This window comes from Podarcis cretensis, assembly GCF_951804945.1.
Source record: "Podarcis cretensis genome assembly, chromosome: 2".
NCBI classification, from domain to species: Eukaryota; Metazoa; Chordata; class Lepidosauria; order Squamata; family Lacertidae; genus Podarcis; species Podarcis cretensis.
The window spans coordinates 44,108,095-44,134,589 of record NC_137171.1 but is presented as its reverse complement, the minus strand read 5'-3'; the positions used below and the strand labels follow the sequence as shown (position 1 = coordinate 44,134,589).

General features: G+C 43.1%; 1 protein-coding gene across 6 annotated transcripts in view; it reads left to right on the top strand.

The window, feature by feature from the left end:
- The first annotated feature begins 8,860 nt into the window (after window positions 1-8,860).
- Window positions 8,861-26,495, top strand: part of EVI5L (ecotropic viral integration site 5 like) — a 50,642-nt gene continuing 33,007 nt past the window's right edge. For 3 of the 6 annotated variants that reach the window (XM_079965980.1, XM_079965982.1, XM_079965981.1), the window contains exons 1-3: window positions 8,862-9,115; window positions 23,496-23,721; window positions 26,305-26,494. In XM_079965980.1, the coding sequence (XP_079822106.1) occupies window positions 23,540-23,721; window positions 26,305-26,494 (372 nt within the window). In that variant the 5' untranslated portion in view covers window positions 8,862-9,115; window positions 23,496-23,539. Of the gene's footprint in view, window positions 9,116-18,690; window positions 18,709-23,495; window positions 23,722-26,304; window position 26,495 lie in introns of those variants that run through there. The other 3 variants (XM_079965979.1, XM_079965977.1, XM_079965978.1) reach the window with 2 other exon arrangements.

Sequence of the window (26,495 nt, the reverse complement as noted above, 5' to 3'; positions counted from 1 at the left end):
ATCCACATTGAGTAATGATATAGGGCGGTAGTTCTTGATCTGTTTTTTATCAACCTCAGTCTTTGGTATAAGTGTGATGAAGGCTTCTTTCCACGTCTCAGGTGCCCTTTTCCCCTCTAATATCTCGTTACAAACCTCCTTAAGCGGCTGTATTATCCAGTCTTTCAAAGCTTTGTAGTATCTGGAGGTTAATCCATCTGGCCCTGGAGATTTCCCCAGTTGCATATTTTGAATGGCACCCTCAATTTCTTGTTCAGTTATTTTCTCATTTAAAAGCAACATACTTTGTTGCGAAATTTTTTGTAATCCATATTTCTTGAGAAATTCTTCCATTTCTCTTTCGTTTTCCGGCCCTTGTGCATACAGTCTTCTGATGGCTCATCTTCCTTTGAGCCCAGCCGAGCATTAAAACAACAAAGTCCACAACGGAAGAATGAGGCAGGTATGGGCTACATTGCTGTGCTTTATTCCTAAGCTATGCAAAGAGCAAAGAAATATACATGTTCTCTCTATGAGAAGCAGAGAGCAGCTGAACAAAGAAAACGAAAGAACAAAGGAAACAGGAAACCAGTAACGTCACATCCCGTCTCCCTTTCCCGTGAGAATCCAACAGTATCTGGACTCTCTGGAATGTAAACAGTCCTGTGACTGCAAGCAGCTGCTCAGTGAGAAACAGAAACTAACACAGTCTTTTGGGACAAATGTAGCTTCCGCTTTTGTTGGGTCATTATGGGGTATTAGGAACTTATATGGAATTTTCTGCTGATGCCTGCAGCCCCAATGGCACCAAACTTGCTGATGCATCCCTTGACCTTAGCAGCAGTATATGTCAAGAGTGCACTGTTAGTTAGATGGATGCAAGAGGAACAGAATATATTTGACTGATGGATAGTTGTGGCAATCACTTCTACTTGACCAAAGACCCACCCATGTCCAACATTCTGCTTCCCACAACAAGATGCCTATGAAAGACTCTCAAGCAATCAAGCAGAGACTCTCTCTCTATATATATATTTATTAAATTTTCTGTCTTACAATTTAGAATACTCATATAAACAACCTTAAAATATCAGTGACTTCCCTCCTTCTCTTTCCATGGTTCATTTTGCATAACATAAATCCTGCATATTTTACATAAACTAAACCATTCAGTATTCCATTATTACATCATTCAAAACTTATTTACACTTGAATTTATCTTAATGCTGCCAACATTTTCAGGGGTACATAATTTTGCTCCACATATTCAATAAACATTTTCCAATCTTCTTTAAACATATGTTTGTTCTTCTTGTTCTCTTATTCTATGTTAGGTGCACAAGCTGCACATATTCCATCAGTTTAAGTTGCCATTCTTCTTTAGTTGGGACTTTGCTCATTTTTCCATTTGGGGGGCTAACAAAACAAGGGCTGCAGTAGTGGCATACATAAATAACCTTTTTTGACACCTGGGAATTTCCGTCTGAATTATCCCCAACAAAAAGGGCTCTGGTTGTTGTTGTTTTTTTGGAAAAGTACTTTTAAACATTTTTTTTTCAATTCATTATGAATTATTTCCCAATACTCTTTTACTCTTTTACAGGCCCACCACCTATGATAGAAGGTACCCTCAGTCTCACTGTATCTCCAGCAGTATATGATTTTGATAAGTGTTGAACCTTTCCCCCCCAAGAGGCTTATGTGTGCTCCTTTGCTTAGGGAGCTATGTGGCTGCTGCATAGTGTATTCTTTTTTGTTCCTTTGCATGTTTTGCTCATAACACACACAAACTAGTGGTTGTGAGGAGCATTTGAACTCCTGCCTGGAGTTCTGCTTGTGACTTGACAGTAGTGGTGTCTCTGCTGGCTGTGCCACCTTGGTGCTGATGGAGTTGGGACACTGTTGCTTTGTCTCGCATGTTGTGGGTTTGCAGTGATGCAGGGTTGTGCTAGAGGTGTCTCCCCATCACTCTGAGTTCATTGGCTACCCCCCCCCCATGTCGGCAGTATGTGGGCAGCATCACTGGCACAATCCCTAATTGGTGGGTACTGACAGAGTTTAAGTGTATTTGCCATTTTCCTTGGGTTTTCTAATTGTAGGTGTTTCCCCTCCCAGGCTGAGCTCACACTGGATATAGCATGATACCTCTATTCAGCAATGCAAGGCGAAACTAATTGGGCATATCTCTTATTTAAACTGATAAAAGTGGTGCAAGATAATAATACAATACTGACAATCAATGCCATGAATCATGTTGTTTGGAGCCTTTCAACTAACTGGTAGAAAAGTGACTGAATACAAGGAAGAGACACGAAGCGAACAAAAACAGTTCAATTGTGTAACATACAGTATAAAGGTAAAGGCAAAGGGACCCCTGACCATTAGGTCCAGTCGTGAACGACTCTGGGTTGCGGTGCTCATCTCGCTTTATTGGCCAAGGGAGCCGGCGTACAGCTTCCGGGTCATGTGGCCAGCATGACTAAGCCGCTTCTGGCGAACCAGAGCAGCACACGGAAATGCCGTTTACCTTCCCGCCGGAGTGGTACCTATTTATCTACTTGCACTTTGACGTGCTTTCGAACTGCTAGGTTGGCAGGAGAACATACAATATAGAAACCTCTTAACCATGGAGTAGGCAAACTAAGGCGCGGGGGCCAGATCTGGCCCAATCGCTTTCTAAATCTGGCCCGCAGACTGTCCGGGAATCAGTGTGTTTTTACATGAATAGAATGTGTCCTTTTATTTAAAATGCATCTCTGGGTTATTTGTGGGGCCTGCCGGGTGTTTTTACATGAGTAGAATGTGTGCTTTTATTTAAAATGCATCTCTAGGGGCATAGGAATTGGTTCATTTTTATTTTTATTTTTCAAAATATAGTCTGGCCCCCCACAAGGTCTGAGGGACAGTGGACCGGCCCCCTGCTGAAAAAGTGTACTGACCCCTGCTCTTAACAGAAGAAGGCGATGAGATTAAATTTGAAGATGTAGCAGAAAGCTTGATGAGTTGGTTACAATACTATCAACTTAATGAATTATTTAAGTTTGACAAAGGTTTGGTTTTATGAGCCAAAGCTCTCAGTCAGAAAGAGACCTGCTGGGCGATAATGTTGAAGTGATGTCAAAAATGAATACGATGCTACTAGGATGGCAGACAAAAGATGAACAAATCAAATCATCCATGATACACTGGGCAATGGATTATAGGACATAAAATTGAAATGGCAGCATGGGAATGATTGTGGAATGTAGATTTACAGTTTAAGGCGTGTTATGGGATAGAAGAGAATTTTATGAAAATGATTTATAGATGGTACCCGACACCTAGTAAACTAGCAAAAATGTATAAATCAGAATCCAATAAATGCTGGAAGTGTAAAGAAAAAGAAGGCACCTTTTCCATATGTGGTGGTTTTGTAAAAAGGCTAAGCCTTATGTCTTCTTGAGCATATGTTCAAGGTCCACAAGTCCTGCTTAAGATGCAATCCTAACACACTTACATGGGAATAAGCCCCACTAAATTCAATAGGATTTACTTCTGAGGAGACATGGTTAGGCTTGCACTGTACAGTATGTTACGATTTGAAGGGAGTTGATTTAGAAATGTCTAGGAGTTATCAGAGAGCCAATGTGATAACTGAGGGAAATCTTCTCAAATAAAGAATATTATAATTTGGTAAAAACACAATTAGAAGTAGTTAGGAAAGTTATTTTTATGATTCTGGCTAACAACATGTCACTCATCGTTTGTCATGGTTCCACAGTTACAGCTAGAAGTTGCTGGAAAAGAAAGTGCACCATCTACAGGCTAACAATGATAGCTGTTTCTGTGATACGCCTGTGTCTCTGTTTTTCATTTGCACTAGCGATCATAGCCCCTCCCCAATTCCACGACCAATTACTCTGGGTGGCAATCGTGACAAAGCACACTGCTGTTCCCGATGACTGTACTACTGTACTTCTGCAGGCGTGACTCCAGTGGCCAGCAGAGACATTGTCACTGGTTGGTGCTACACAACTAAAAGCTTCTGCATCTACTTGACTTTACCATATACTATATGCTCCTCCAGATGGCCTATTTACTGAGCATTCATCCTGAACTGCATTGTGAGGTGTTTACAAGTCTTCTTGTTAATAATTTGCTCATTCCACACTTTTCAATGCGTTTCATTCCCTAACAGCAAAAAGTATGCTTCATTTTAAAAGGGGGTTTGTTGTGTTAGGGCAGGTTTGAGGAACCTTCAGCCCTCTAGATGTCACTGAATTAAAATGCCCATCAGCACCAGCAAGCTTGGCCCTTGGCAAGGGGTGATGGGAATTATAGTTCAGCAACATCTGGAGGGCTGACGTTTCCCCATACTTGTGCTAAAGAGTCAGAGCATTTTAATCCATTTTAATTGCAAAAACCTAAGTTTCCCCAAAAAGCACTTTAATCCTTCCTGAAGAATAAAAAGTGTAAAAAGGTAAAGGAGTCCTGGACGGTAAAAGATGACTATGGGATGCAGCGCTATGGGGAGCTGGTGTTTGTCCACAGACAGCTTTCCGGGTCATGTGGCCAGCGGGACTAAACCACTTGTGGTGTAACAGAACATCATAGCGCATGGAAATGCCATTTACCTTCCCATCACAGTGGTACCTATTTATCTACTTGCACTGGCATGCTTTCGAACTGCTAGATGCGCAGAAGCTGGGACAGAGCAATGGGAACTCACCCCGTCATGCAGATTTGAACCACCAACCTTCCAATCGGCAAACCCAAGAGGCTCAATGGTTTAGACTACAGTGCCACCTGCGTCCCTGCCTCTTGAAGAATACTAGCAGTCTAGAGGCACATGGTAGATTTTATTGTGTGAAAATAGATTTTACTTCTGCTGAGTGCTGGTATACTGTCCTGTAGAATTTTATTTTAATTGACTATCTTCCTGTTGCAAGGGAGCGTGACTAACTCCCATCAGATCTTCAGGGATGGAGATATTTATGTCTCCAAGCAATATTCTCTTGGTACAGGACCTTGTGTCCTGAAAGGCACCACAGTAGCTACAACTGATGCCAGTATCTACTATAAAATATTACGATGTTTGCATCCCATAAAACGCAGCAATACTTGTAGCATTCCACACTCCACACTCTTAGCAAATATAACAAATGTCCAAATTAAATCTGAAGATTTACCGTAATCAGAAATACTGGGTTTTCTTGGTGCTGATTTGAATTGTCTTTTGGGAATTAATACTAGCAGTATAGCTCCCTTCACCTGCTCACATGGTTTTGCATATATGGGGATGTTTCATATTTATCAGTCGAGAACTATGAGCCCCCCATTTGGCCATGCCTGTCATTCCCAGAGTTTCACCTTGTTCAATGAGTTCACAAAAAGAGTCACGCTGACTTGGTGGAGTTGGGAGTGCTGAGAAAGACACTGAGCGGAAGAGACTGATTGGGGTGGAGTGAGAAACTATGCCAAGCCAGCCATGCCATTCCTCCTCCCTCCCCCGCTTACTTCTGAGCCAGTTGCCAAATATTTTTCAGAATGCACAAGTCAGAATTTGGAGCCGGGTGCCAGAATATTTGAGCATAAATCAGCACCTTCGTTTTCACATAGTGTGCATGCTTGAATGCTGTAGCCCACGCATTTGCACTAAAGAGCCAAGTTTGTTGAGCTCAGTCCCAGCTCCTGACCATTTCATACACTGCCGCAGAAGACACAGCAGGGGGTGTGCCTGCGCTTCCTTCCATGGACATCCTCAATGTTTCTGTTGAGCCTAGGGAGGCAGGGTGGGTAGCAGCAAAACAATGCATCACTTTGGTGGCGGTGGCAGCAGCAGCAGCTATGGAGACTTTTCTTATCCCCAATTCCTTGTGCAATTCCTTCATCAAGCACTAGAATCTTAAGGTTGGGGTCAGCTAGCACCAGCCATCAGCTAAAATAAAGCTTTTACTATTAACTCTGCCCCAGACTCACCCACATATCAGAATCTTTGAAATAAAAATTTGGCAGTAGGGACTCAGCTACATTAGTAAAAAAAAAAACCACACACCAGTGTTTTTAATGCATTCTAAATATGCAACACCAGATGGTGCTGTAGAGCACAAAACTTTTCTATACAGTTTTACATAGGGTCTTTTCTTTTGATATACAGTGGTACCTCGGGTTACATATGCTTCAGGTTACATATGCTAGAACTTTGCTTCAGGGTGAGAACAGAAATCGTGTGGCGGCAGCAGGAGGCCCCATTAGCTAAAGTGGTGCTTCAGGTTAAGAACAGTTTCAGATTAAGAACGGACCTCTGAAATGAATTAAGTACGAAATCAGAGGTACCACTGTAATGATTTGATTTATGACTTATTTATAGCATTTCCCCCCCATGTGTAGATCCACCCTAGGTTTACAGCAGCAAGAATAGGGGTCATAGCTTAGAGACACTGCACATGATTTGATGCAGAAGACCCCAGGTTTCATCCCCAGTTAAAATAATTGGGTAGCAGGTGAGGCTTGATACCCTAGAGAATCTGCTTAAGGCATTGAAGAGCCATGGCCGAACATAAGTACATAAGAAGATCCCTGCTGGATCAGACCAAAGGCCTATCTAATCCAGCGTCCTGTTCTCACAGTGGTCAACCAAATGCCCATGGAAGCTGCAAGCAGGAGCAAGTCGTTCTTTTTCTTCTTCTTCACGTCAACTTTTTAGAGATTCAAAAACTGTGGCAATATCATGTCTTTTCAGTCTTCTTTTCTGTAATCTATACTTGCTAATCTATTTTTCCTTCTGTTCTTAACCATCTTTATGGTTTTCCTCGATTTTGTATCCTTCTTAAAAATGATGACCAAATAGGGACATAGTATTACAGCTGGTACTTAATCAGTACAGAGCAGCAGAGGACTGTTTCCCTCATTGCCTTGCATATGGTTCTCTTCATACCACCCCAGATGGCATTTGTCTTCTTCTTTTTTGTGACAGCCTCTCACTGCTGACTCATATTCACATTGCAATTTACTATAACTGTAGTGCTTTGCTGCTTTCTTTTAATCTTTGTTAGCTTTATTCTTCTTCTTGTAATTTACTACATCCCTAACAGTCCGTTGTTATTATCATTTTGAAACTTAATCACATCCGCTCACAAATCTTCTGAGTTTTGTATCCTGTATATTCTCCTTGCAGCCCATTACTGGCGGCCCATTAGAGTCAATGAGATAATGATGTAGATTAGTCAGGATTCTATGCGCTCCCAGAAAATGATAGCGGTTCCAGTAAGAGACAGCACTGTCACACAACCCCAAGCATCCATGGCAATACTGCATATGTGCACCAATCACAGCATAATGCCTCCAGATGATAATATTATTTAAACTATATACCAACTATATGGGGGTTTGTCAACGGGTCAGTATAGATTGACTCTCCACCCCATCACTTCTGACAAAAGACTGATATTGGTTCATTGGAAAAATAAAACTATCCCTCCCCCCACATGATCAATGAATAGAAGACTTGACAACTCTTGCAAGACAGAGAAATCAAACATCGTGCTCTGACTCCGATTCTCTCTCTCTCTCTCTCTCTCTCTCTTATTGCTTTTCCTCTGGTTCACATCACAGCCCAAGAAACTATACTTCAAACTCTTTTGTCTTTCTAACTATCTCTGAGTTGAGGGTGGGCTGTCTAGCACAGAGCCCCTTTTCCTTTGTTCTCTGAATGGCTCATCACCCAGGCAATCATCTCAACACAGGAAGCTAGCCTGGGTTATCTTAACATTTGCTGGATCCAGGGGTTCGGAAAGCTAGCCTGTCTTACATTTTAACCCTTGCTGGGTGTAGGGGTTAGAAGGGTTTCAACTCTCCCCCACCCCCGCCCAAACTCATAACACTATATTGTGGACAGTGACCATCATGGCTTGGAGCAGTCCAAAACATCTGGAAGGCACCCTGTTGCTACCCACAAACGAGTAGAGCACCTGGCTGGTTTGCATACAAAAGGTCCCAGGTGCAATTCCTGGCATTTCGAGGTAGGAGTAGCCAATTGCTGAGCTATATGGACCAATCGAGGTAAGGCGGTTTCCTTATATTCCCACTCTCTCCCTGCCCATTACTGGGTGCAAATCACCGTTTTTGTCCCCAAAAGGGACCTATTTAATCAGTATCGCCTAGGGAAACCTGAAAAAAAGCTTCATCCTAACTTATTTGAATGAGAAATTTGGGCGTGCCGTTACTTGTCGTGCTGCCGCAACCATCTACTGGTAATGTTTAGAAACGGAGGCTCGTGGCTGGGGGCTGGATTATGGGGGCGAGGGGGGGGGCGGCGGCGAAGGAGACTAAGCCAAGGTTCTGGTTGCATCCATCCCTCCATCATTCTAGACGTCGACCGTGCGAAGGGATAACGCGGAGTTGCCCTTGTTAAACCTCATTGGCTGCTGGTTTTGTCACTCAGGTAGATCCCCCGCCAGCGCTCTTAACCACCTCTTAATTCACACGGTTCTGCTATTGGCCGTCAGAGAGCGATGCAGGTTCATCGCCGTCCATATAGATAGATAGATAGATAGATAGAGAGAGAGAGCATCCAGCCTCCCCGCCCCTTCCAGGGCTTCCTTCCTCTCCCGCCGCTGCTACGGCCGCAGCCCCATCTCTGATCGCTCTATGAGCAGCAGCTGCTGAAGAGGGGCGGGCAGGCGAGCGGGAGAGCAGCTAGCGCAGGATCCGCTTCCCTGGCGAAACCCGGCTTTCCATTGGACGACGCGCCCGGGTAGGCGGGAGCCGAGCGCGGGGCGCCCGGTGCAGAATTGGCCAGCCATAGGGAAAAGGAGGTGGAGTCGCCTTGCCAGTCAGTCTGCCCGTCCGTCCATCCATCCCTGGATCTGGGCTGCCGCGGGAGGAGGAGGAGGAGGAGGAGGCGGGAGGCGGCCGTGGCGACCGCTCCGCTGGCTCCTCCCTCGCCGCCGCCGCCGCCGCCGCCGCCGCCACCCGCAGCAGCTCCTCCATGGCCGCTGCGGCTCCCGGCGTGGTTGCCTCTGCCTCTGCGCTGCTGCATGTGCCGCTAGACGGGGAGGCGGCGGCCGTCGAGGCCGGGCCTGGAGGCTCAGGACCCCCGCCTCCCTGAGCAGGAGGAGAAGGAGCCGCAATGGCCCTGGCAATGCCGGCCCCGCAGGTAGGAGGGCCGGGGCGCTTCCCTGGCAGCCCCTCGGGAGACCCCCTTCTCCTGCTCGGAGGCCTGGGCATCTTCTCGCCCAAGAGCGCAAAGCACCGTCTAGGGGAGGACGGGCGGGGGCTCGGCGCCCCCCCCCACCTCTCCTCATTCCCGCCCCCTCCCTCCTCCGCCGCTGACCCGGTAGTTTGTTTTCTGTCTCCTTCCTCCCATGTAACGCAGGAGAAGCCTCCTCCCTCCTTATTCGAGGGCTTTTCTATGCAGCCCCAGAGGGGTCCAAGGGGGTCTCACTCTTCTGTTCCCCCTCCCCTCCTTGCGCCCTGTAGGCAGGGCCCGAGTCCATCTGCCTTAGCTGTGTTGGAGCACTTGGCCTAAATGTCTTGGGACACTTGAATTTTCTCGGGTTGCAGTGACAGCCTTCTGTCTACAGGCTCTGGACAGGCCATGAAATGAGAATGCTGTCTCCTTGCCCCCTGTTGCCAAGGGGGAAGAAGAGGGTTCTCCCAGAGGCTGTGGTTGGGGAGAGAATATATTTACTTTCCAAACCCCGAAGGTGTGTCCTCCACTGTGCCTACACCCTGAAGTAGTGACTTATCCTTCTCTGTGGACTGCCAACTAAGGAGTGGTTTGCTCTTCCTTTCCCTTAGGCACATCAACAATTGCCATTTATCACTCACTTTGAACGTACAAAGTGTTGTGCAACCCTTCCTATTTCCACAATGAACTCATTGCTGCTGTCCTTTTTAGACAGGCACTGAGGCTGAACTTGCTAAGTAAGGTACCTAGTATGTTTGCAGCTGATCAATGGCTTGAACCAAGGTCTGTGGACAAGATAGATCTCCTTTGTTTTGTTAATTGTTTTCTGGCCCAACCAGGTCTTGTCAAACGGCTCAGGGACATGGATGCTCTGTGTGCAGCCCCCATTGCTTGCTTCCTTTTCTGCCAACCTTTGTGGTCAGTGAAGAGAGACAGTACCTTTCCTGCCCAAGAACTAAGGATGCTTCCATCTTCTGTCCTACAAAGTTCTTAGTGATAAAAATGTTGATTGGCAGGCTTCCTTAAGGGGAGGGCGCATCTTTTTAGAAACTGCAACCAGCTTAAAGGTTAAATAAAACAGCAATCTAGCCTGGCAACCCCAGTGACTCTCTTTCTCTGCTGGATGAGGACTTTGTGTTGCCCCTTTTAGAATGGCATTAGCTGCTTACGATTCCCAGTAATGTGCCACCTTTACTCTTTCCGCCATTTCCATCAAATTCGATCTCTGTATGAATGCTGATTTGTAGGTTGGTGACTTTGACATTTTCAAGGTCTTAATTAAATTCACCCAGGATGTGGGCTGTCATTGCCCAGTTGTTAACAGTGGGCAGTTTTTATACAATAGAAATCAACCAAGGGCACTTTGTCCATCTTGATACAGTTTTTCTATGATTTGCTGCCAACTGCTTTTCGTTGGAAGATTACCACATATGTTTGGCTTTGGTGTTAATGCCTGTTATTTATTTAATAGTCAGTGTAATTTATTTGTCCAGAATGGCGAGCATTGTGAATATAAGCTTTTGTTTTTGCTCTTTGCTGTAGCTGTATTGTTTTGAGTTTGGGAAAGCAAATAACTAAGCTGAACATCAGGGCAGTAGATATTTGAAATTGTACTTTTGGTTTCCAGGGTCTCACTGTCTTTGCATTAATCGGATCCTAAAGAAAGTACTGCTGTTCTACTTGCCCGCATACCATCAAGTACCAGTGGGGAGCTATCTTAATAGTATTAGGCATTTGTTTTTAGCTGTAGTTGGAAGTCCAGCGTTACAGCTTAAACAATGGGGGAACTGTTTCCAAACAGTGTGTCTCAAATGAAGCAAGAATGAATGTATGCATGGGTGCAAACTGCTGCTATGGCTTGCCTGGGGGGGGGTTGACTCTGTACTGAGAGAAAGAGGTCCAAATTGCCAGTCATTAAGTACCTGTTAGCTATGTCTCTTCAGAAGCTCTATCAGTGAGAACCTCTTGGATACTAATACGGTGTTTAAAAAGTTGTTTTCCTTGCTGATACTGGCTCATGAATTGCTTCTTTGGTATAGAATCTCTTAGCCAAGGAAAATAGAAATGATAAGAATGTATTGTCTGAGTTAGAGTTTTAACATGTGGGGGTAAGTAGATGTTGCTTGCTAAGCTTAAGAGTGAATGGATGTTTGGAATTTCGGCCCTTGGGTGCCCTTAAGATTTAATATTTAACCTCTTCAGTCTTGATGTCAGCAATTTGGTGTTTTCACTGCTGAAACAGAAAAGAGTGATTTCTCTCTAAATACAATGTACTTGGGATATAAGAGCCTTTTAGAAACTAAGAGCTGGTTCAAATATTTTGACATTCACAGGGTATTTGGTTCTAGAAAGAAAGTGGGTTGCTAACCTTCCTACCTTATCGTTAGTTACAATTAGTCTACTTATTCAAAGCATATTTGTCCTGTTTGTTAGCACTTACGGGTATACTGAATTGGCATGGCGAAGAAGTAACAGTTTTCCAGAAAGTTGGGTTAGGTAGCAGTTCTCTGTTGCAGTAGCAGTTGCACAAAACTCTGGGAAAATAATAGTTCCCAGCCCGAAATGTTACTTTACAGGAGTTCATGTTTTTAGACACAAACCCAGTTCGCACATTTTGCTTAGTCCGACCATGGCTTGGTATGACTGAGCAAATGTGTAGATTCCTGGAGAGAACATCATGGTCATGTTGCTGCTCCTTCTTCTTCTTCTTGCTGCTGCACTACCTGGAGTCAAGTCATGGTTTGGTTTTATATGTCCAAACCTGGACTCATGGTTTATCTCACTTGAGACAAACCACCAGGCTGTAGCCAGTGTTTGTTCTATGGCTTATCACATAAATCAGGCTCGTGATTTAACACTAAGCCAAACCGTGGTTGTGCTCACAGCTGTATTGCACTAGCAGAACTGCAGGACGAGCAAAGCAATCACAATTCTTCTCCTTGAGAATCCACAAATTTGTTCATTCACACAAGGCCATGGTTTTAGTGTAGTGTTATGTGCACATGAGGTCATTGGGTTGGGTCCAGACTTAGTCATCACTTAAGTCCCATAAATATCAGTGGATCTACTTGAACCCAATGACTGTCTGGATCCAGCCCATTGTCCCTCAGCGAGGAAATCTATTGCTTTGTTGATATAGTTCATTTTCTTTCTAATCATGCTTGGGCAACAATACTTTATTTTTCTTGCCCATATGTTATGCCTTGTGTTTTGTACTTTGCATCACAACTGTTTGAAGTCTCAATGGTCTAAAAATGTCTACTGGTGAAGAAATTGCTTCCATCCTGGGTTATAACATATTGCCATTCAAAAAGCAGCTTGAAACGAAAAAGTAATGTACTTGAAACTTTTACAAATGATCAAGAGGGTAAGATTTGATTTTTCATGAACTTTATTTGTTTAGGAGAATATCTTGTATGATAGTGAAACATTGTCAAAAACATTTTTCACTCTGTACAACTAAAGACACAACCTGGTGTCACAGTTTATATTAAAATATTATGTGCCATGGAATAAATAATATTAAACTACTGTTCAATGTTCACAGTGGGTCATTGTCCAGATAGGCGTTTTAAAGCTCCCATATTCTCTTTTCAAGTGGAGAGCTAGCATTATAACATGGGCACTTCCTTGTAGGCTTCTGCCGCTGTATGATATAGTGAGCCATGCACAATATCCTTCACTACTGTCATCTGAAAACTTGGCTGTAAGAGGGTGCGACTGCATGCTGATGAAAAGCATGCCTTTGTTTCAGTCCTTTTCTCTTGCTTGCACAAAACTTCACAGACATGTGGACAAGCATTAAACTTTTTTTTTAATGATGGTGTTCCTGTGATATTAGGAACTTATGCCTTATTCTGACTCAGACCATTGGTCCATGTAACACTGACTGGCAGCGACTCTCAAAGGTTACTGACAGTGGACATACCCAGTCCATGCTGGGGAATGAACTTGGGACCTTCTTTGCCCCTGAGCCACAAGCGTTTCTTCTTGGTATATTACATCAGATCAGCTTGCCATTTTTTACAATGTGGAGAATCCCCACATACGGTACTTGGCCTCTTTCTGGTTACAGTGACTGGACCTTAAGACTAATGAGTAATTTGTATTGAGCATAGCTCACCACTGCATGGATAACTTTCAAAATGTGGCTTGTGCTATGAGTTTGTGAGCTGCAGTCTCATTGTATATTGGAGAACTCAAAGAGTGGTTACCATGGCAAATAAGGCAGCTTAGGATGACTTTTACCATGTCATCATTAGATCAGAAAAGGGTTGATGTTAAAATCCATTTCTCTCTTTTCTTCCCTTCCCCCCTGCCCACTGTCAAACTTCTTGTCCAACTCCAAATTGTGACTTCACTATGTCTTTGGGAGGCTGCAAGCCTTTGGTAGCCTCTTCGAGTTGGCTGTATTAAGACACAATGCTCATTCCAGCATCTCTTCCATAACTTTGGGCGGTGTGGCTTCACAGAAGTGTGCATACATAAGGAGGGGATGGTGAAGAAGAAAAAGGAATGGAAGTTCAATTAAATGTTTTCCTCCATGTGATTTAATATTTGCACGCCACTTTTACAATAACCAAATTGAGCCCAAAGCAGTTCAAAACAATATTTAATATTTATTTTATTTATTGCATTTGTATACTGTCCTTCATCTGAAGATCTCAGGGCAGTTCACAGCATAAAAATACATAATAAAATACACAAAATACACAATAAATACAAGAACAAACAAACAAAAAGTAAACACCTGACCTCCCTTCCCACAAACCCATTTAAAAGGACATAGAATGTTAATCAGCCCAAGGCATGGTTGAAGAGGAACCTTTCTGTCTGGCACCTACAGATGTCTAATGAAGGCACCAGGCGAGCCTCTCTGGGGAAAGTTTTCCACACATGGGGGGCCACTACAGAAAAGGCCCGTTCTTGTGTTGCCGCCCTCCAGACCTCTCTTGGAGAAGGCACACGAAGAAGGCCTTCAGATGATGAATGCAGAATCCAGGTTGGTTTATAAAGGGAGAAGCAGCCCTTGAAGTATTGCGGTCCTGAGCCATTTAAGGCTTAATAGTTCAAAACCAGCACTTTGAATTGCACCTGGAAACTAATTGGCAGCCAGTGCAGTCAGGCCAGGATTAGTGTAATATGCTCAAACCCTCTTGCCCCAGTGTGCAACCTAGCTGCTGAATTCTGCATCAGCTGAAGTTTCCAAAGCATCTTCAGAGGAAGCCCCATGTATAACGCATTGTAGTAAACATAAACAAATAAAAGCAATATTTCTTCATACACACACACACACACACACACACACACAATAAAAGTACAAAAAAGAATCAAAACAATATAAAATAGCAAGATCACACCATGCAATTCAGTCACATTAGATACATATGTTTGGAATGTCCATCAACCTTGTGGCAAGAAACAGAAAAAACATTGATCAAGTATTGGTGGCAATACTTTCCTTGCATCCCCTATTTGTTCCTTCAATGAAATCTGTAGCATTGGTAATAAGTCTGCCGAATTTAACAAGCTCACAAATGCTTACAAGCCCAGCTACCCACACATACTTTTCCATATATGCCAAGAAAGACAAAAGTGAAGAGCCCCACTTGTGTAAATCTTCCCTGCATGGTTGGCTGCAGGCTGCTGCTGATTATTCGCCTCAGGAAGCTAGAGTTGTGTCTAGCCATAAACCTGTTACAGTGTGAAGCAATGTCACTGGTGTGTAATGAGTATTTGGTCTGCTGGCAAAATCTGTATCCAAAGGCTTTGGGGAGAAGATCTAGAGAGATAGTCATGTTAGTTTGTGCAATAGCAGGTAACCTTAAAGACATAAGTTTTTGTTGGCCAGAGCCCACATACCGGGGGGGGGGGGGAGTCATACAATGGGTGATGTTGAAACTATGGATTGGGTGCTCTGTGCAATGAGTTTCTTGCATAGTGGAGAAAACTAAGAACCCCTAATATATTTCTTGTGCAAGGGTGTGAAACCTGTGGCCCTGCAGATCTGTATGGACTCCCTTTTGCTTTAGACAGCATGCCTAGCAGTTGGAGATGATGGGAGTTGTAGTCCAGTGATATCTGCAGGGCCTTAGGTTTTTTTAAGCACATCTGTAGAGACAGATCAATATACGTTTGTTCCAAGTTTTTAAGGTAATTATGTCAAATGAATTTTAAATTGCCCACATTCAACTTGCCTTTGAGGCTAATTTGGCATTAAAAGTTCAATTCTTGTGGCCCCTTCCATTAGTATATTTTGAAGCTTTCAGAAAGTGATTTGAGCAATTCATTGGCTGTTGCTGTAATAATAATAATTATAATAATAATAAGTTATTAATATTTATACCTCGTCCATCTGGCTGGGTTTCCCCAGCCACTCTGGGTGGTTCCCAATCAAATATTAAAAACACAATACAGCATTAAACATGAAAAACTTCCCTAAACAGGACTGCTGTTTAAATAAGATCACAAAAGGGAATAACTCACAGGTATGTAAACCTCTGTGTTAGGTCATGGACCTAGGCTGAACCTGTCTTAACTTTGTCTTTCGTATAGCACCTAGCTTGAAATAGATGCTTGACTGCTGCTGCTGTTCTAGTAAAAGCTTCCTTTTCCTGGTTGCTTGGAGGCACTTCTTACACTTGGGTAACCAGGCAAGTAGCTATTTACAAGCCTGCTGTAAGAATAGCTTCAGTTATTTTGTGATGCATCCTTTTATTATAAATCTTTCACATTGTAGCCACTACTGCATTTTGAAACCATAAACAATAGCAAGAATAACTTGGACTTCGTTGTGTTGCATATTTTATAAATGAGGTAGCATTTAATTTCAAGTTAAAGCTTCAGAAAGTATTACTACTTTTAATTTCGGGCCTAATGGGAAACAACTTTGCAAATATTGCTTTGCCGGGGCAGGGGCAGGAGTTTCATTATACTCTGAAGTCTACACACTTTGGTATGTGTAGCCCTCTCTGTCATACATAGCAAGTGCACTGCAAACCATCTATTCCTGGCAACACAAGTGCAGTGCCTAGTCCTTTGTGTGTGTACTAACAAGAATCCAGAGACACTTATTCCTAGCTAAGTTAACTGGAGCTTAGCCCTGAAGTAGCACTTTACCAAAAAGCTACCACTTTTAACATGTTGCATAAATGGAAGCAAGAAAACTCAAACTAAAGATGCTGCCTTATGTCTAATACATAAATATGCATTGAGTATTTTTATCTGGAGGCTAGCTGAAGCATCTGAGCCACAAAGGGTGATGTGATGAATGACAGCTGCTGCCTTTTCAAGCCTTCTCACGAAACAATTTTCCCCTGCCAGGCTCAGTGTTTATGTATGGCCACAAACCAACCCCTGATGCCTTATCTCCCCAGAGGGTACTTCCTTGTACAGTCATCCATTTGGAAGTGTAGGAATGTCATCCAGTTTCTTGTGAATAGTATAGCCTGCAGTGTTGGTGGCAACATCTGTGTGTACTCCTCTTTCATGTACAAATGGCTGGCCTGTAGTCTCAGATTGGAGGGAGTGTATCTTAGCTAGATACTGTTATAGGGGAAAAGTTGAAGCGGCCAATAACTTAATTCAGGATCAATAGCTGGTACTTTTGCCTAAAGTTACTTTTCCCCCCTAGATGAAAAGGTATTTGTAAACAGCATCTACTAGAATTGATCTTGACTGAGGGTTCAGTGATGGGGATTTTGGTTCACAACCTCAGCAGTAAGCATTTGATATGTAGTTCAAGATACGGTGGCTTCCTTGGTCCCAAAGGTTGACAAAAAAGCAAAAATGCCTTAATTTGTGGGCACTCTGAACATGCCCTGAATTCCCTTCTTCTTGTGGCCAAGAGTTTATTTAAATCAACTGAACCATTAGAAGGTTTGGAAAGTATTGCTACGGAAGCTTTCAATTTCAGGCCTAACTTGAAGCAACTTTGCATTGATTACTTAGAGCTCTTGCAGGGAGGCCCGGGATATTGATAAGATACTCTGTTCTAGTGCTGCTTTTTGCTTCATAATCTTCTGACCTGATCAGTGGGGAATTCTTAGTTGAATGATGCTGTTACATTTTTATATATTATTAGATATTCCCGCGCCCCCCCCCCCCCCGGATTTGTGTGGAGGAGGTTGTAAACAGCCTTTGCTGGCTTAGAAAACGTAATACTGAATGCTGGAATTAACTCTCTTCTGCAGTCATACAAGCAGGATATGAAAGGAACCTAAATTAATTTGAGGATGAAAGTGTTGGTGATGGGAAGCCATTAGGACTGCATTGAGTTTTATGCATTTCTCTAGGCAATAGCTTGAACACAAAAGGGTTAAAACTGTGTAGGAGGAGGTGATTTCACTCAAGCTGTGCCCCAGGGTTCTCAGACCTTTTCATGTGGAGTGCAAAGTTCTAAGGGGGTTTCTATATTCTTTGGGCTTGGAAGCCTCTGTGTGCAGTTGAAAACCCTGCCTTATTACCAGGGCTCTAAATGCACAGAGTTTTCTTACTGCAATCAACAGAACACACTTAGCCACTTTCAGATCTTTGCGCTAAATATGTGAAGGTCTGAAAGGAATTGACCCATGGGAGTGGAAGGAGATAGTGACCAAGCAGGATTTAATTCCTCATGCATTAGAATTCAATCCTGCTTTCAGCAGGGATCAGCCATAGCTTTCCAGGCAGAGCTCTGCCTGCCCCACACCTGATGTCACTACGGTGTTCGGTGAGGGGCAAGGGTGTGTGTTTTGGTCACAGGCTAAATGGGGAGGCCAGGCAGGACCAAATCTGTGCCATGGGCTGGATGTTTCCCCACCCCTGCTTTAAATCAAAAGTGGGTTGTTGTTGTTTTGTTTATTATATTTGAATACATTTTTGAGAAGTCTGTGCCTACAACTATCTTAGCAGACAAACTTGAAATTGGAAATGAGAAATTAAATAGAGAAAGGAAGGAATAAAATAAGAAAACACGCACCATTAAAAAGGGTAAGAATACACATGCAGCGTATCTTAAAACCCAGTAAGCTTGCCAAGTGAAAAATGGTTTTTAAAAAAATCTGATGAAGATGTCAAAAGGAGTTCATAGCTTATCTGAAAGTCCCAAATGTCTTCTGCTGATTTTGTATGCCTGCATCGCTGAATGTATTTACTTGTACTTTTACATAATATTTATTGTCTAAGGTTACAGGAACTAACTCAGTTACAGATAGGTAGCCGTGTTGGTCTGCCATAGTCAAAACAAAATAAAAAAATTCCTTCCAGTAAAGTTGGTCTTTAAGGTGCTACTGGAAGGATCTAACTCAGTAAAACAATGTATGTGTGTTGGGAAACATGAGCCATGAAAATTTACATATACTGTACCACTCTTCTAAATATTAAAGCAACTCTGTAAGGTAGGCAAGTATTACCTACATTCTTTTAATTCAAACTTTTCCAGCTTAGGGGTCTCCAAATGTTTTGGATGGCAACTTCCATTAACTCTTGCCATAACTGCTGTGCTAGCTGGGGCTGATGGGAATTGTAGTCCAACACATTTGTAGGACATCAGGTTGGGGAAGGCTGTGTTAACTGACAGAGTAAACCCACACCAAATTAGCAACTGTCCACTGTAAAAAAGGAAAAAAGCTTGGGATTTATTCTAAGTTCTTCCTGCCCCGTCATAGAAGGAAGTAGCACACCATTCACTCTCCTTTCATAAGCAAAAGAAAGTGTAAAGGAAAGTAGGAGTGGGAAATTAGAATGAATTAGGAAAGATACTGGAATGAGAAATAATAAAGAAGAAAAGAAAGATATGGGAAGGTTAGGAAAATGAGAGAGAGAGATGGAAAAAGATACAGGCTGAGCAAGAAAAAAGGAGATGCATTAAAAATGGGGAGGTGTGGGGATGCTTCCCCACTTTTTTTATTTGGGATTGAGATCATCTTCCTTCCCTAACCTATAGCTGAATACTGAGACTCTCTTCCCCTCAGGAAGCGCCACAATAGCTGAGTCCCACCCCAACCTCCCAGTTATAATTATTTAGACCTTCTATTTATATTTACTGTTAATGGTATATTAGAGATCAACCAAGGCTATTCACAAAATGGCTGCTCGAAAACTGCACAGTTGTTCATTATAATAAGGGGTTCATTTATTAATGTACAAAACAAGGTTTTGAGGATGTAGGTAATACTGTGTATATTGGTCTGGAGGCTTTGAGCCTCTTGGCCTAACCATTTCAGCCTGTAAACCCTTGAGGTCTGTGGGGCTTAACTGAGGCCTTGTCTTAGACTGGGAGTGTCTCTGAGTTGGTTGAAAGGAGAGATCTGACAGAAGAGAACTTGCAGGGGATATTGGGGGGGGGGGGCAAGTTGTCTTAGAATTAATGGACTCTGCAGTTCCCTGAATTCCCCTCTTCTAATGGCTCAGTTGATTAATTGTGCATTTATCGCAGGTGTTTGCAAAATTATTGTCCATTTTATGTGACTATACTTTTGAAATGGAGAGAAATGAGTAGGATGAAAAAGAGGTGCAGAACTTTTGGCACGTATGGGGAATGAACCTGTGGCCTTTAGTGTTATTAGCACCACTAGCCCAGAGATGGAGGACCTGTGGCATTCCAGATGTAGCTGGACTGCAACTTCCACCATCCTTCACTGCTGGGCATGTTGGCTGGGGCTGCTGGGAGTCAGAGTCTGGAGAGCCACAAGAGTCTGAGTCCTCATCCCTGTTCTAACCAGGCCTGTCTTCCCCCCACCCTCCTCCCAGCGACCCTCGTAAACACACAGCTTCCTTTGCTGGAACTGTTGACAGGTATCACAGGTTTCAACTGAGCATTTGCCATGACATACCTTGGCACCACTCACAGGTTAAAATAAGCAGCAAAACTGATTAAACCTAAAACTCTAGATGTATGGTATGCTACTGCTAGAGCACAGTAGATAATATACTTGGCCCTTGACTTAATAATAATAAAAGATTTCCCAAAAGATGCAGTACAAATGGAGAAATCAAGTCCAACAACAGCGAACACTAGGAGGGGAAGAACTGGCAACACCTACTTACTGTAAATTACTTGTCAACCTTGAGACTCCTACAAATTGGTATGGACAATCCTCAAATCTACCTTTCCTACACTGCTAAGTTTCTTGTACAGTGGTGCCTCGCAAGACGAAATTAATCCGTTCCGCGAGTCTCTTCGACTAGCGGTTTTTTCGTCTTGCGAAGCAAGCCCATTGACGGCTTAGCGGATTAGCGGCTTTTAGCGGCTTATTGGCTTAGCGGGTAAGCGGCTTAGCGGCTTAGAAAAGGGGGGGGAGGGGGAAAAAAGCAGGAACTCGCAAGACATTTTCATCTTGCGAAGCAAGCCCATAGGAAATTCGTTTTGCGAAGCACCTCCAAAACGGAAAACCCTATCGTCTAGCGGGTTTTCCGTCTTGCGAGGCATTCGTCTTGCGGGGCACCACTGTATATCTATTAAGCTATTCTCCAAGCTGCAGCACCTACTCCCCCATCCCTGGATATCAGGTTACTGTACAATGGATAAATGCTGTACATGTGTCTTACCCTTAACATAGGGCTTCAACTATGGCCCTATTCAAGCCTCAATCACATCCTCTTTAGCTGTGCCCCATCCTACTCCTTTCTCACAAATTCCAGCGTTCTCTGACCATTTTAGGTGCCCTTTTCTGTTCTTTTCCAGCTCTGCAGTATCTTTCTTGAGATGGAATCGCCAGAACTGTACTCTGCATTCCAAACAAGGCTGCTCCATAGATTTGTATAAAGACATTAGAGTACTGAGAAGAGCATTTTCAATCTCTTTCCTTAATAATCTCCCTAGCATGGATTTTGTTTTTCACATAGGATGCTGTATTGATTTCATTATACTCTCCACCATGATCCCAATAGTGAGTTGCACAATATATCCTAGCTGTTGCTCTGCTTCAGTACGACTACCTCATCAACGTACATGAGATTGGAGCTTATTTTGTACTACTTTGTATCTGTATCGCTCACACTTACTTACACTGAAGCTCATTTACATTTCATTTGTGATTTTTGTTGCCTGTCCACCCAGTTTGTTGTTGTTGTTTAGTCGTTTAGTTGTGTCCAACTCTTCGTGATCCCATGGACCAGAGCACACCAGGCACTCCTGTCTTTCACTGCCTCCCGCAGTTTGGTCAAACTCATGCTGGTAGCTTCAAGAACACTATCCAACCATCTCGTCCTCTGTCATCCCCTTCTCCTTGTGCCCTCCATCTTTCCCAACACCAGGGTCTTTTCCAGTGAGTCTTCTCTTCTCATGAGGTGGCCAAAGTATTGGAGTCTCAGCTTCAGGATCTGTCCTTCCAGTGAGCACTCAGGGCTGATTTCCTTAAGAATGGATAGGTTTGATCTTCTTGTAGTCCATGGGACTCTCAAGAGTCTCCTCCAGCACCATCCACCCAGTTTAGAGAGCAGCTAAATAGAATACATCTAGAAATCTATGTACAGTGGTACCTTGGTTTTTGAACACCTCCATAGTCGAACATTTCGGAACTCGAACACTGAAAACCTAAAAGTGCCTTGGTTTTCAAACGTGCCTTGGAAGTCGAACAGGAAATGCAGCTTCCTTTTTGAGGCTTCCACTTTTGGTTTTCGAATGTTTCAGAACTCAAACGGACTTCCACAATGGATTATGTTTGAAAACCAAGGTAGCACTGTAGGTGCAAAAGAAGTTACAGGGACATCTGGCAAATTTACAATAAGAGAGCACATGTTTTTGATAGCGCTTGGTCCACTGCAGCCTTGCAAACCCATTCTCCTTCACATTCATTGGGCATGAGATCTAAATAGAAAGTGGGTAGCTGACATGATAGGGAAATAAATTATGTGACAAAGCCTGGAAACAGGATTATTTTGATTTCTCTGGTAGATCAGACATTGGTCTGATAAAGACCCAGGCTGAACAATCACAAACTGCAATTATGCTTGGGCCACAGATAATGTTGCCACAATGTCAGGCGAACATTTGCTGTGTCCAATACTTGCTCAGCCCAGGATTGGTGGTGGGGGAGAGCAGGAGAACAGGACGAAGAGGCATCTAAAAACACTGCCAAAAAGGGCAGCTCCATTATCCTTGGCAACACAGCTGCTACCTACAAATCTTGGGATAGGATTGAGTCAACACCACATCACTACCCAGAAGTGGAGTGAGCCAGAATACATTGCAACACACACAGCTGTGGCATAGCAGCCCATCATTCATTTGATGCCCAGTGGCACAAGTGGCAAGACATGGGTCCTTAAGAGAGATATCTGGCTGCCCTTCAGGAAAGCGCCTGAGACACCAAATACCATAATCATTCCATCTTCAGGACCCAGTTGGCTTCCTTGTGGCACCTTGTCAGTTTGTGTGGCGGGATTTTATGGTGTTATCTGGCATTCTGTGAGGGCAGGAGGACTTCTGCCAAATTCCGAGGCCCTTCAGGTGGCCTAACTCCATTTTAGGATTGCACCATTAATGCAGCCTGTTGAAAAAAGCAGTGTCTTTGGCTGCAGTCCTAACCTCATTTACCTGAGAATAAGCCCCACTGAATTCAGTAGGACTTACTTCATGTAGACATGGTTAGTCATGAGACTTGGTAATATCATGGGGGAACATAGTGTGTTGACTTTCGAGCCCTTCTGATGTCAGTGTTGCACTTTTTGACATGACATGACGTGAATAGAAATATCATTAAAAAATACCAGCCAGGATTTAGTAAGAATCCTGTAATTTAGTAAGCAGATTAGTAAGAATACGAAGAGTTGAATGAGTAAATTTATTTGGGAATTACCTTTAAAGAATTTTAAATTCAGCAGAAAAAGCAATTTAGTGAAGGCCTGCAAGCTCTGTACCACAGCACTAAAGGAAAATAGTGTGACCTTTTTCATTTCAAAAAATATTTGGAAGCTTTTTTTCAGCAGAGACTTACCCTTACATCTGAATTATTTGTGAGCTTAGAAGTAAAGTGTTGCCTACTATTGATAGAGATGTCTGTTGTGTTTTAGCAGCCTAAAAGCGATCACAGAATACAAAATGGCCAAATTGATAAAACATTAACCTAGTTCACAGGTAACAGTACTCCTACATCTTTTAAAAGTTCATCTCTTGAACTACCACCTAGAGTTAAAAATTCAGTCGTCATCTTCTTGTAGAGCCGGAAATTAATAATCTCTGCACTCTTCTTGAAATGCCCGGTTTTGAATACAATGGCCTGTTAGAGCCTTAGCCACATCCAACCAAATGCCTTTGAACAGTGTAGAACTAGACCTATAAAGGTCGTTCTTTATATTGACATCAGTCTATATAAGCAAAAAGGACTGTTGCTCTGAAAAATGTGGTTTCCCCCCTTCCTTTCAGGTGATACTTTGACCTTCCTGAAACTGTTTCTGAATACTTTTTTAATGGACATCCCCGCTACTCTCAAACTGCCTGAGATGGCAAGTCCGGCCATCAGCCCAGACTCTTCTTCCCATGAAGGACTCTCCTCCGTCAACTCCATGCCTGCATGCTCCCCCACGTCCGATTCCGAGAATCTGAGCCCAGATGAGTTGGAGCTATTGGCAAAGCTTGAAGAACAAAACAGGTAAGTTGAGTGAAGTGAGCTGAACTTGGATATAGTATGCATACACACTGGGTTGGTTAAAAAAGTTATCAATGCGAGTATTAAAGCTGAGAAACCAATCCTTCTAGTTGGGAATGCTGTACATGAATACATATTTTTAAATGCTTTCTTGAGTATAAAGCCCATATAGTGTATAGCTCAGTGCTACCAAATGAGAGATACTCTTGGACCTTGATAAATGCAGTTGTCACCTTTTTCTGTTCATTCAATCATTGCTATTACTGAACGAATAACTTGAGCCATACTGTACGGGCAAGTTAGCCTGTACATTCTCAAGTGTTGCATATGCCATCGTTCCCTGCCAGAATTTCCTTTTTCCCTTTGACAGGTTACTTTAGCTTAGGGATCAGCCTAGTTCTGATCACATGGAACCCCCTATCACTCCCCACCTGTCCCGTTCCTGCATACATGTTTTTTAAAAGGTAATCTGCACAAAACTTTCTTTCTTTCTCCAACCTACATTTTAGTGGTCCAAGCAGCATGCCTTTTGCATTGTTCAACCATGTTTTATTCTCACACAGTGTCTCTGGAAGCAACTGACACACACACACATCTCATCAATCCTGGGGCCATTGGTAGCCATGTTTTCAACTTGCATGGCAACTGGCGTGATTGTTTGCTGCTCTAAGCAGCTCTTGGAGGGTTTTTTATATATATAAAAATATATGTCCTACTCAGACCACCTTGTAGGGCTTTATTGGGTGGTCCAGATTCAGAGGCAGAACTCCTCTGACCCATGATTTTGTTTGCGAGGCGTAGATCAGATCACTGACATTCCTTCAGCATCCCTACATGAACCATATATACAAATGAACTATTCGTTTGTAAGCACATGAACTGGATATTAAAAATAAGATGCTGCATAGATCATTAGGGCAGCATTTCAGTCTTAGGCTTTCTACCATGTTGGACTTTAGAACCTCTAAAAATCAGAGGCCAGGTGGAATAACTTGCTGGGACACTAGAATTAGCCGACTTTCCACTGTTTCTCCATTTGAATAAGGACTGAGTGCAGTATTCCTCTTTCCAGCAAAGCACATGTTCTCCCATGTAGCAGTCAGTGACCTGAGTGCATGTTGGATTTCATTGTTCAGATGTCATTGTCTAGGTCAGGCTCCATTCCTTTTAGAGACAGAAGTTTTGCCCAAGTATCCAAGCAGTGTATGTTAGACTGGGTAGACAGGCAGTTAGAGCTCTGTTTTGGCATTGCCTTTCTGTTTTTTGATTTGCCTGGATTTGACAGCTGCTCATATCATATAAACAACTGTAGATTTGCTACTTTCAGTAGCTCTATGGTAGCTTCCTTTTACTGAATGCCCTGCTTGATTTCTAAATGGCCATGTGGTGGCATCCGAACATCAAATGATCATGACAGCCAGAGAACCTGTAATGGAAAGTGACAAATGTTGAATTGAACAGGCAAAGATTTCTTGGTAACTTGTGTCTGGCTGTTTCTTTGAAATACATATCTCTTTGAACTAATGTATAACAGCTCTTTTCCTAATCTAAAAGCTGTTTTGTTTACCAGACTGTTTTAGCATGGCTGCTTCACTTGGGATTGAGAATTAGTAAAGTAGAAAACTGAGAACACCTTGTTGATGAGTAAGCATAAGTCCTTTATAGCTGCCTAAGGAATCAAATTCTGCTGAGCTGTGTATAATGAACAAGGTTTTCTTAATATTTATAGGAATTATATTGCCCTTCGTGTTTCTAAATCTGTTTTAAAAACGGTGATGTGATTTTGGCTAAAGGCTTCAGGTGCTTACCAAGTTGAAGGGTAGAATAATCTAGTAGGGGATTTCATTGAAAATGATTTGTGAAAGTAACAGAATTCAATTTGTCTTTATTCTCTGGTCTTGCATTTGGATATAAATTATACCTTTATTTAAAATAGAAATTGGGTGAAGCCGAGATGTACCATAGACACGGAGAGGTTTTCTTATCATTCTTGATTCTTACTGCCTGAGATCTTAATCGATAAATTGGGCTCTGTTGAGGAATGTGCTTTGTTCTCCCACTGCCCGCTCTTACTGGTGTGGCGTAGCACGGGGAATGACTTCTAGGTTTATGGCACCTGTGCGCATGTGCACAGGCGCTCCTCTGACCTGGATTTGCGCCGGAAATAGCATGTGTGCACGCGTGCGGGACGGAGAAGCGACCCGGAAGAGCACGTGTGCACACATGCTCCAGCCCATCCTCCGGCGGACGGAAGGTGGGCCTGCCCATTGTTTGGTAAGCTTGCCAACCCCTGTGTTACAGACTCCACCAGCAGACAAACTTTGCTGTGTTTCATGTGATATGTTTGTAGTTGTTTTACCTTTGGAGATGCTTTGTATGCTGCTAGAAGGGCTGGCATGTCAAAAAGCTTGTGGGCAAAAGCATTTCAGCTTAGTTCAACTGGAAGTTCTGTGCATACCAAGTGTAACTGAGGAGTCCTACTTTTGTGGTAACTTAGTTAGATGTTGATGCACTTGCGTAGCTCTGAAGGTGTAACCTGATTGTGTTGCTGGTAGGGATGCTACTAACAGCCTGTCATTTTCCCAGGCTTCTGGAAGCAGATTCCAAATCCTTGCGCTCCATGAATGGCTCGCGAAGGAATAGTGGGTCCTCTTTGGTCTCGAGCTCTTCTGCCTCATCCAACTTGAGCCATCTTGAGGAGGATACCTGGATCTTGTGGGGGAGGATTGTAAATGAATGGGAAGAATGGCGGAAAAAGAAGGGAAAACTGCTCAAGG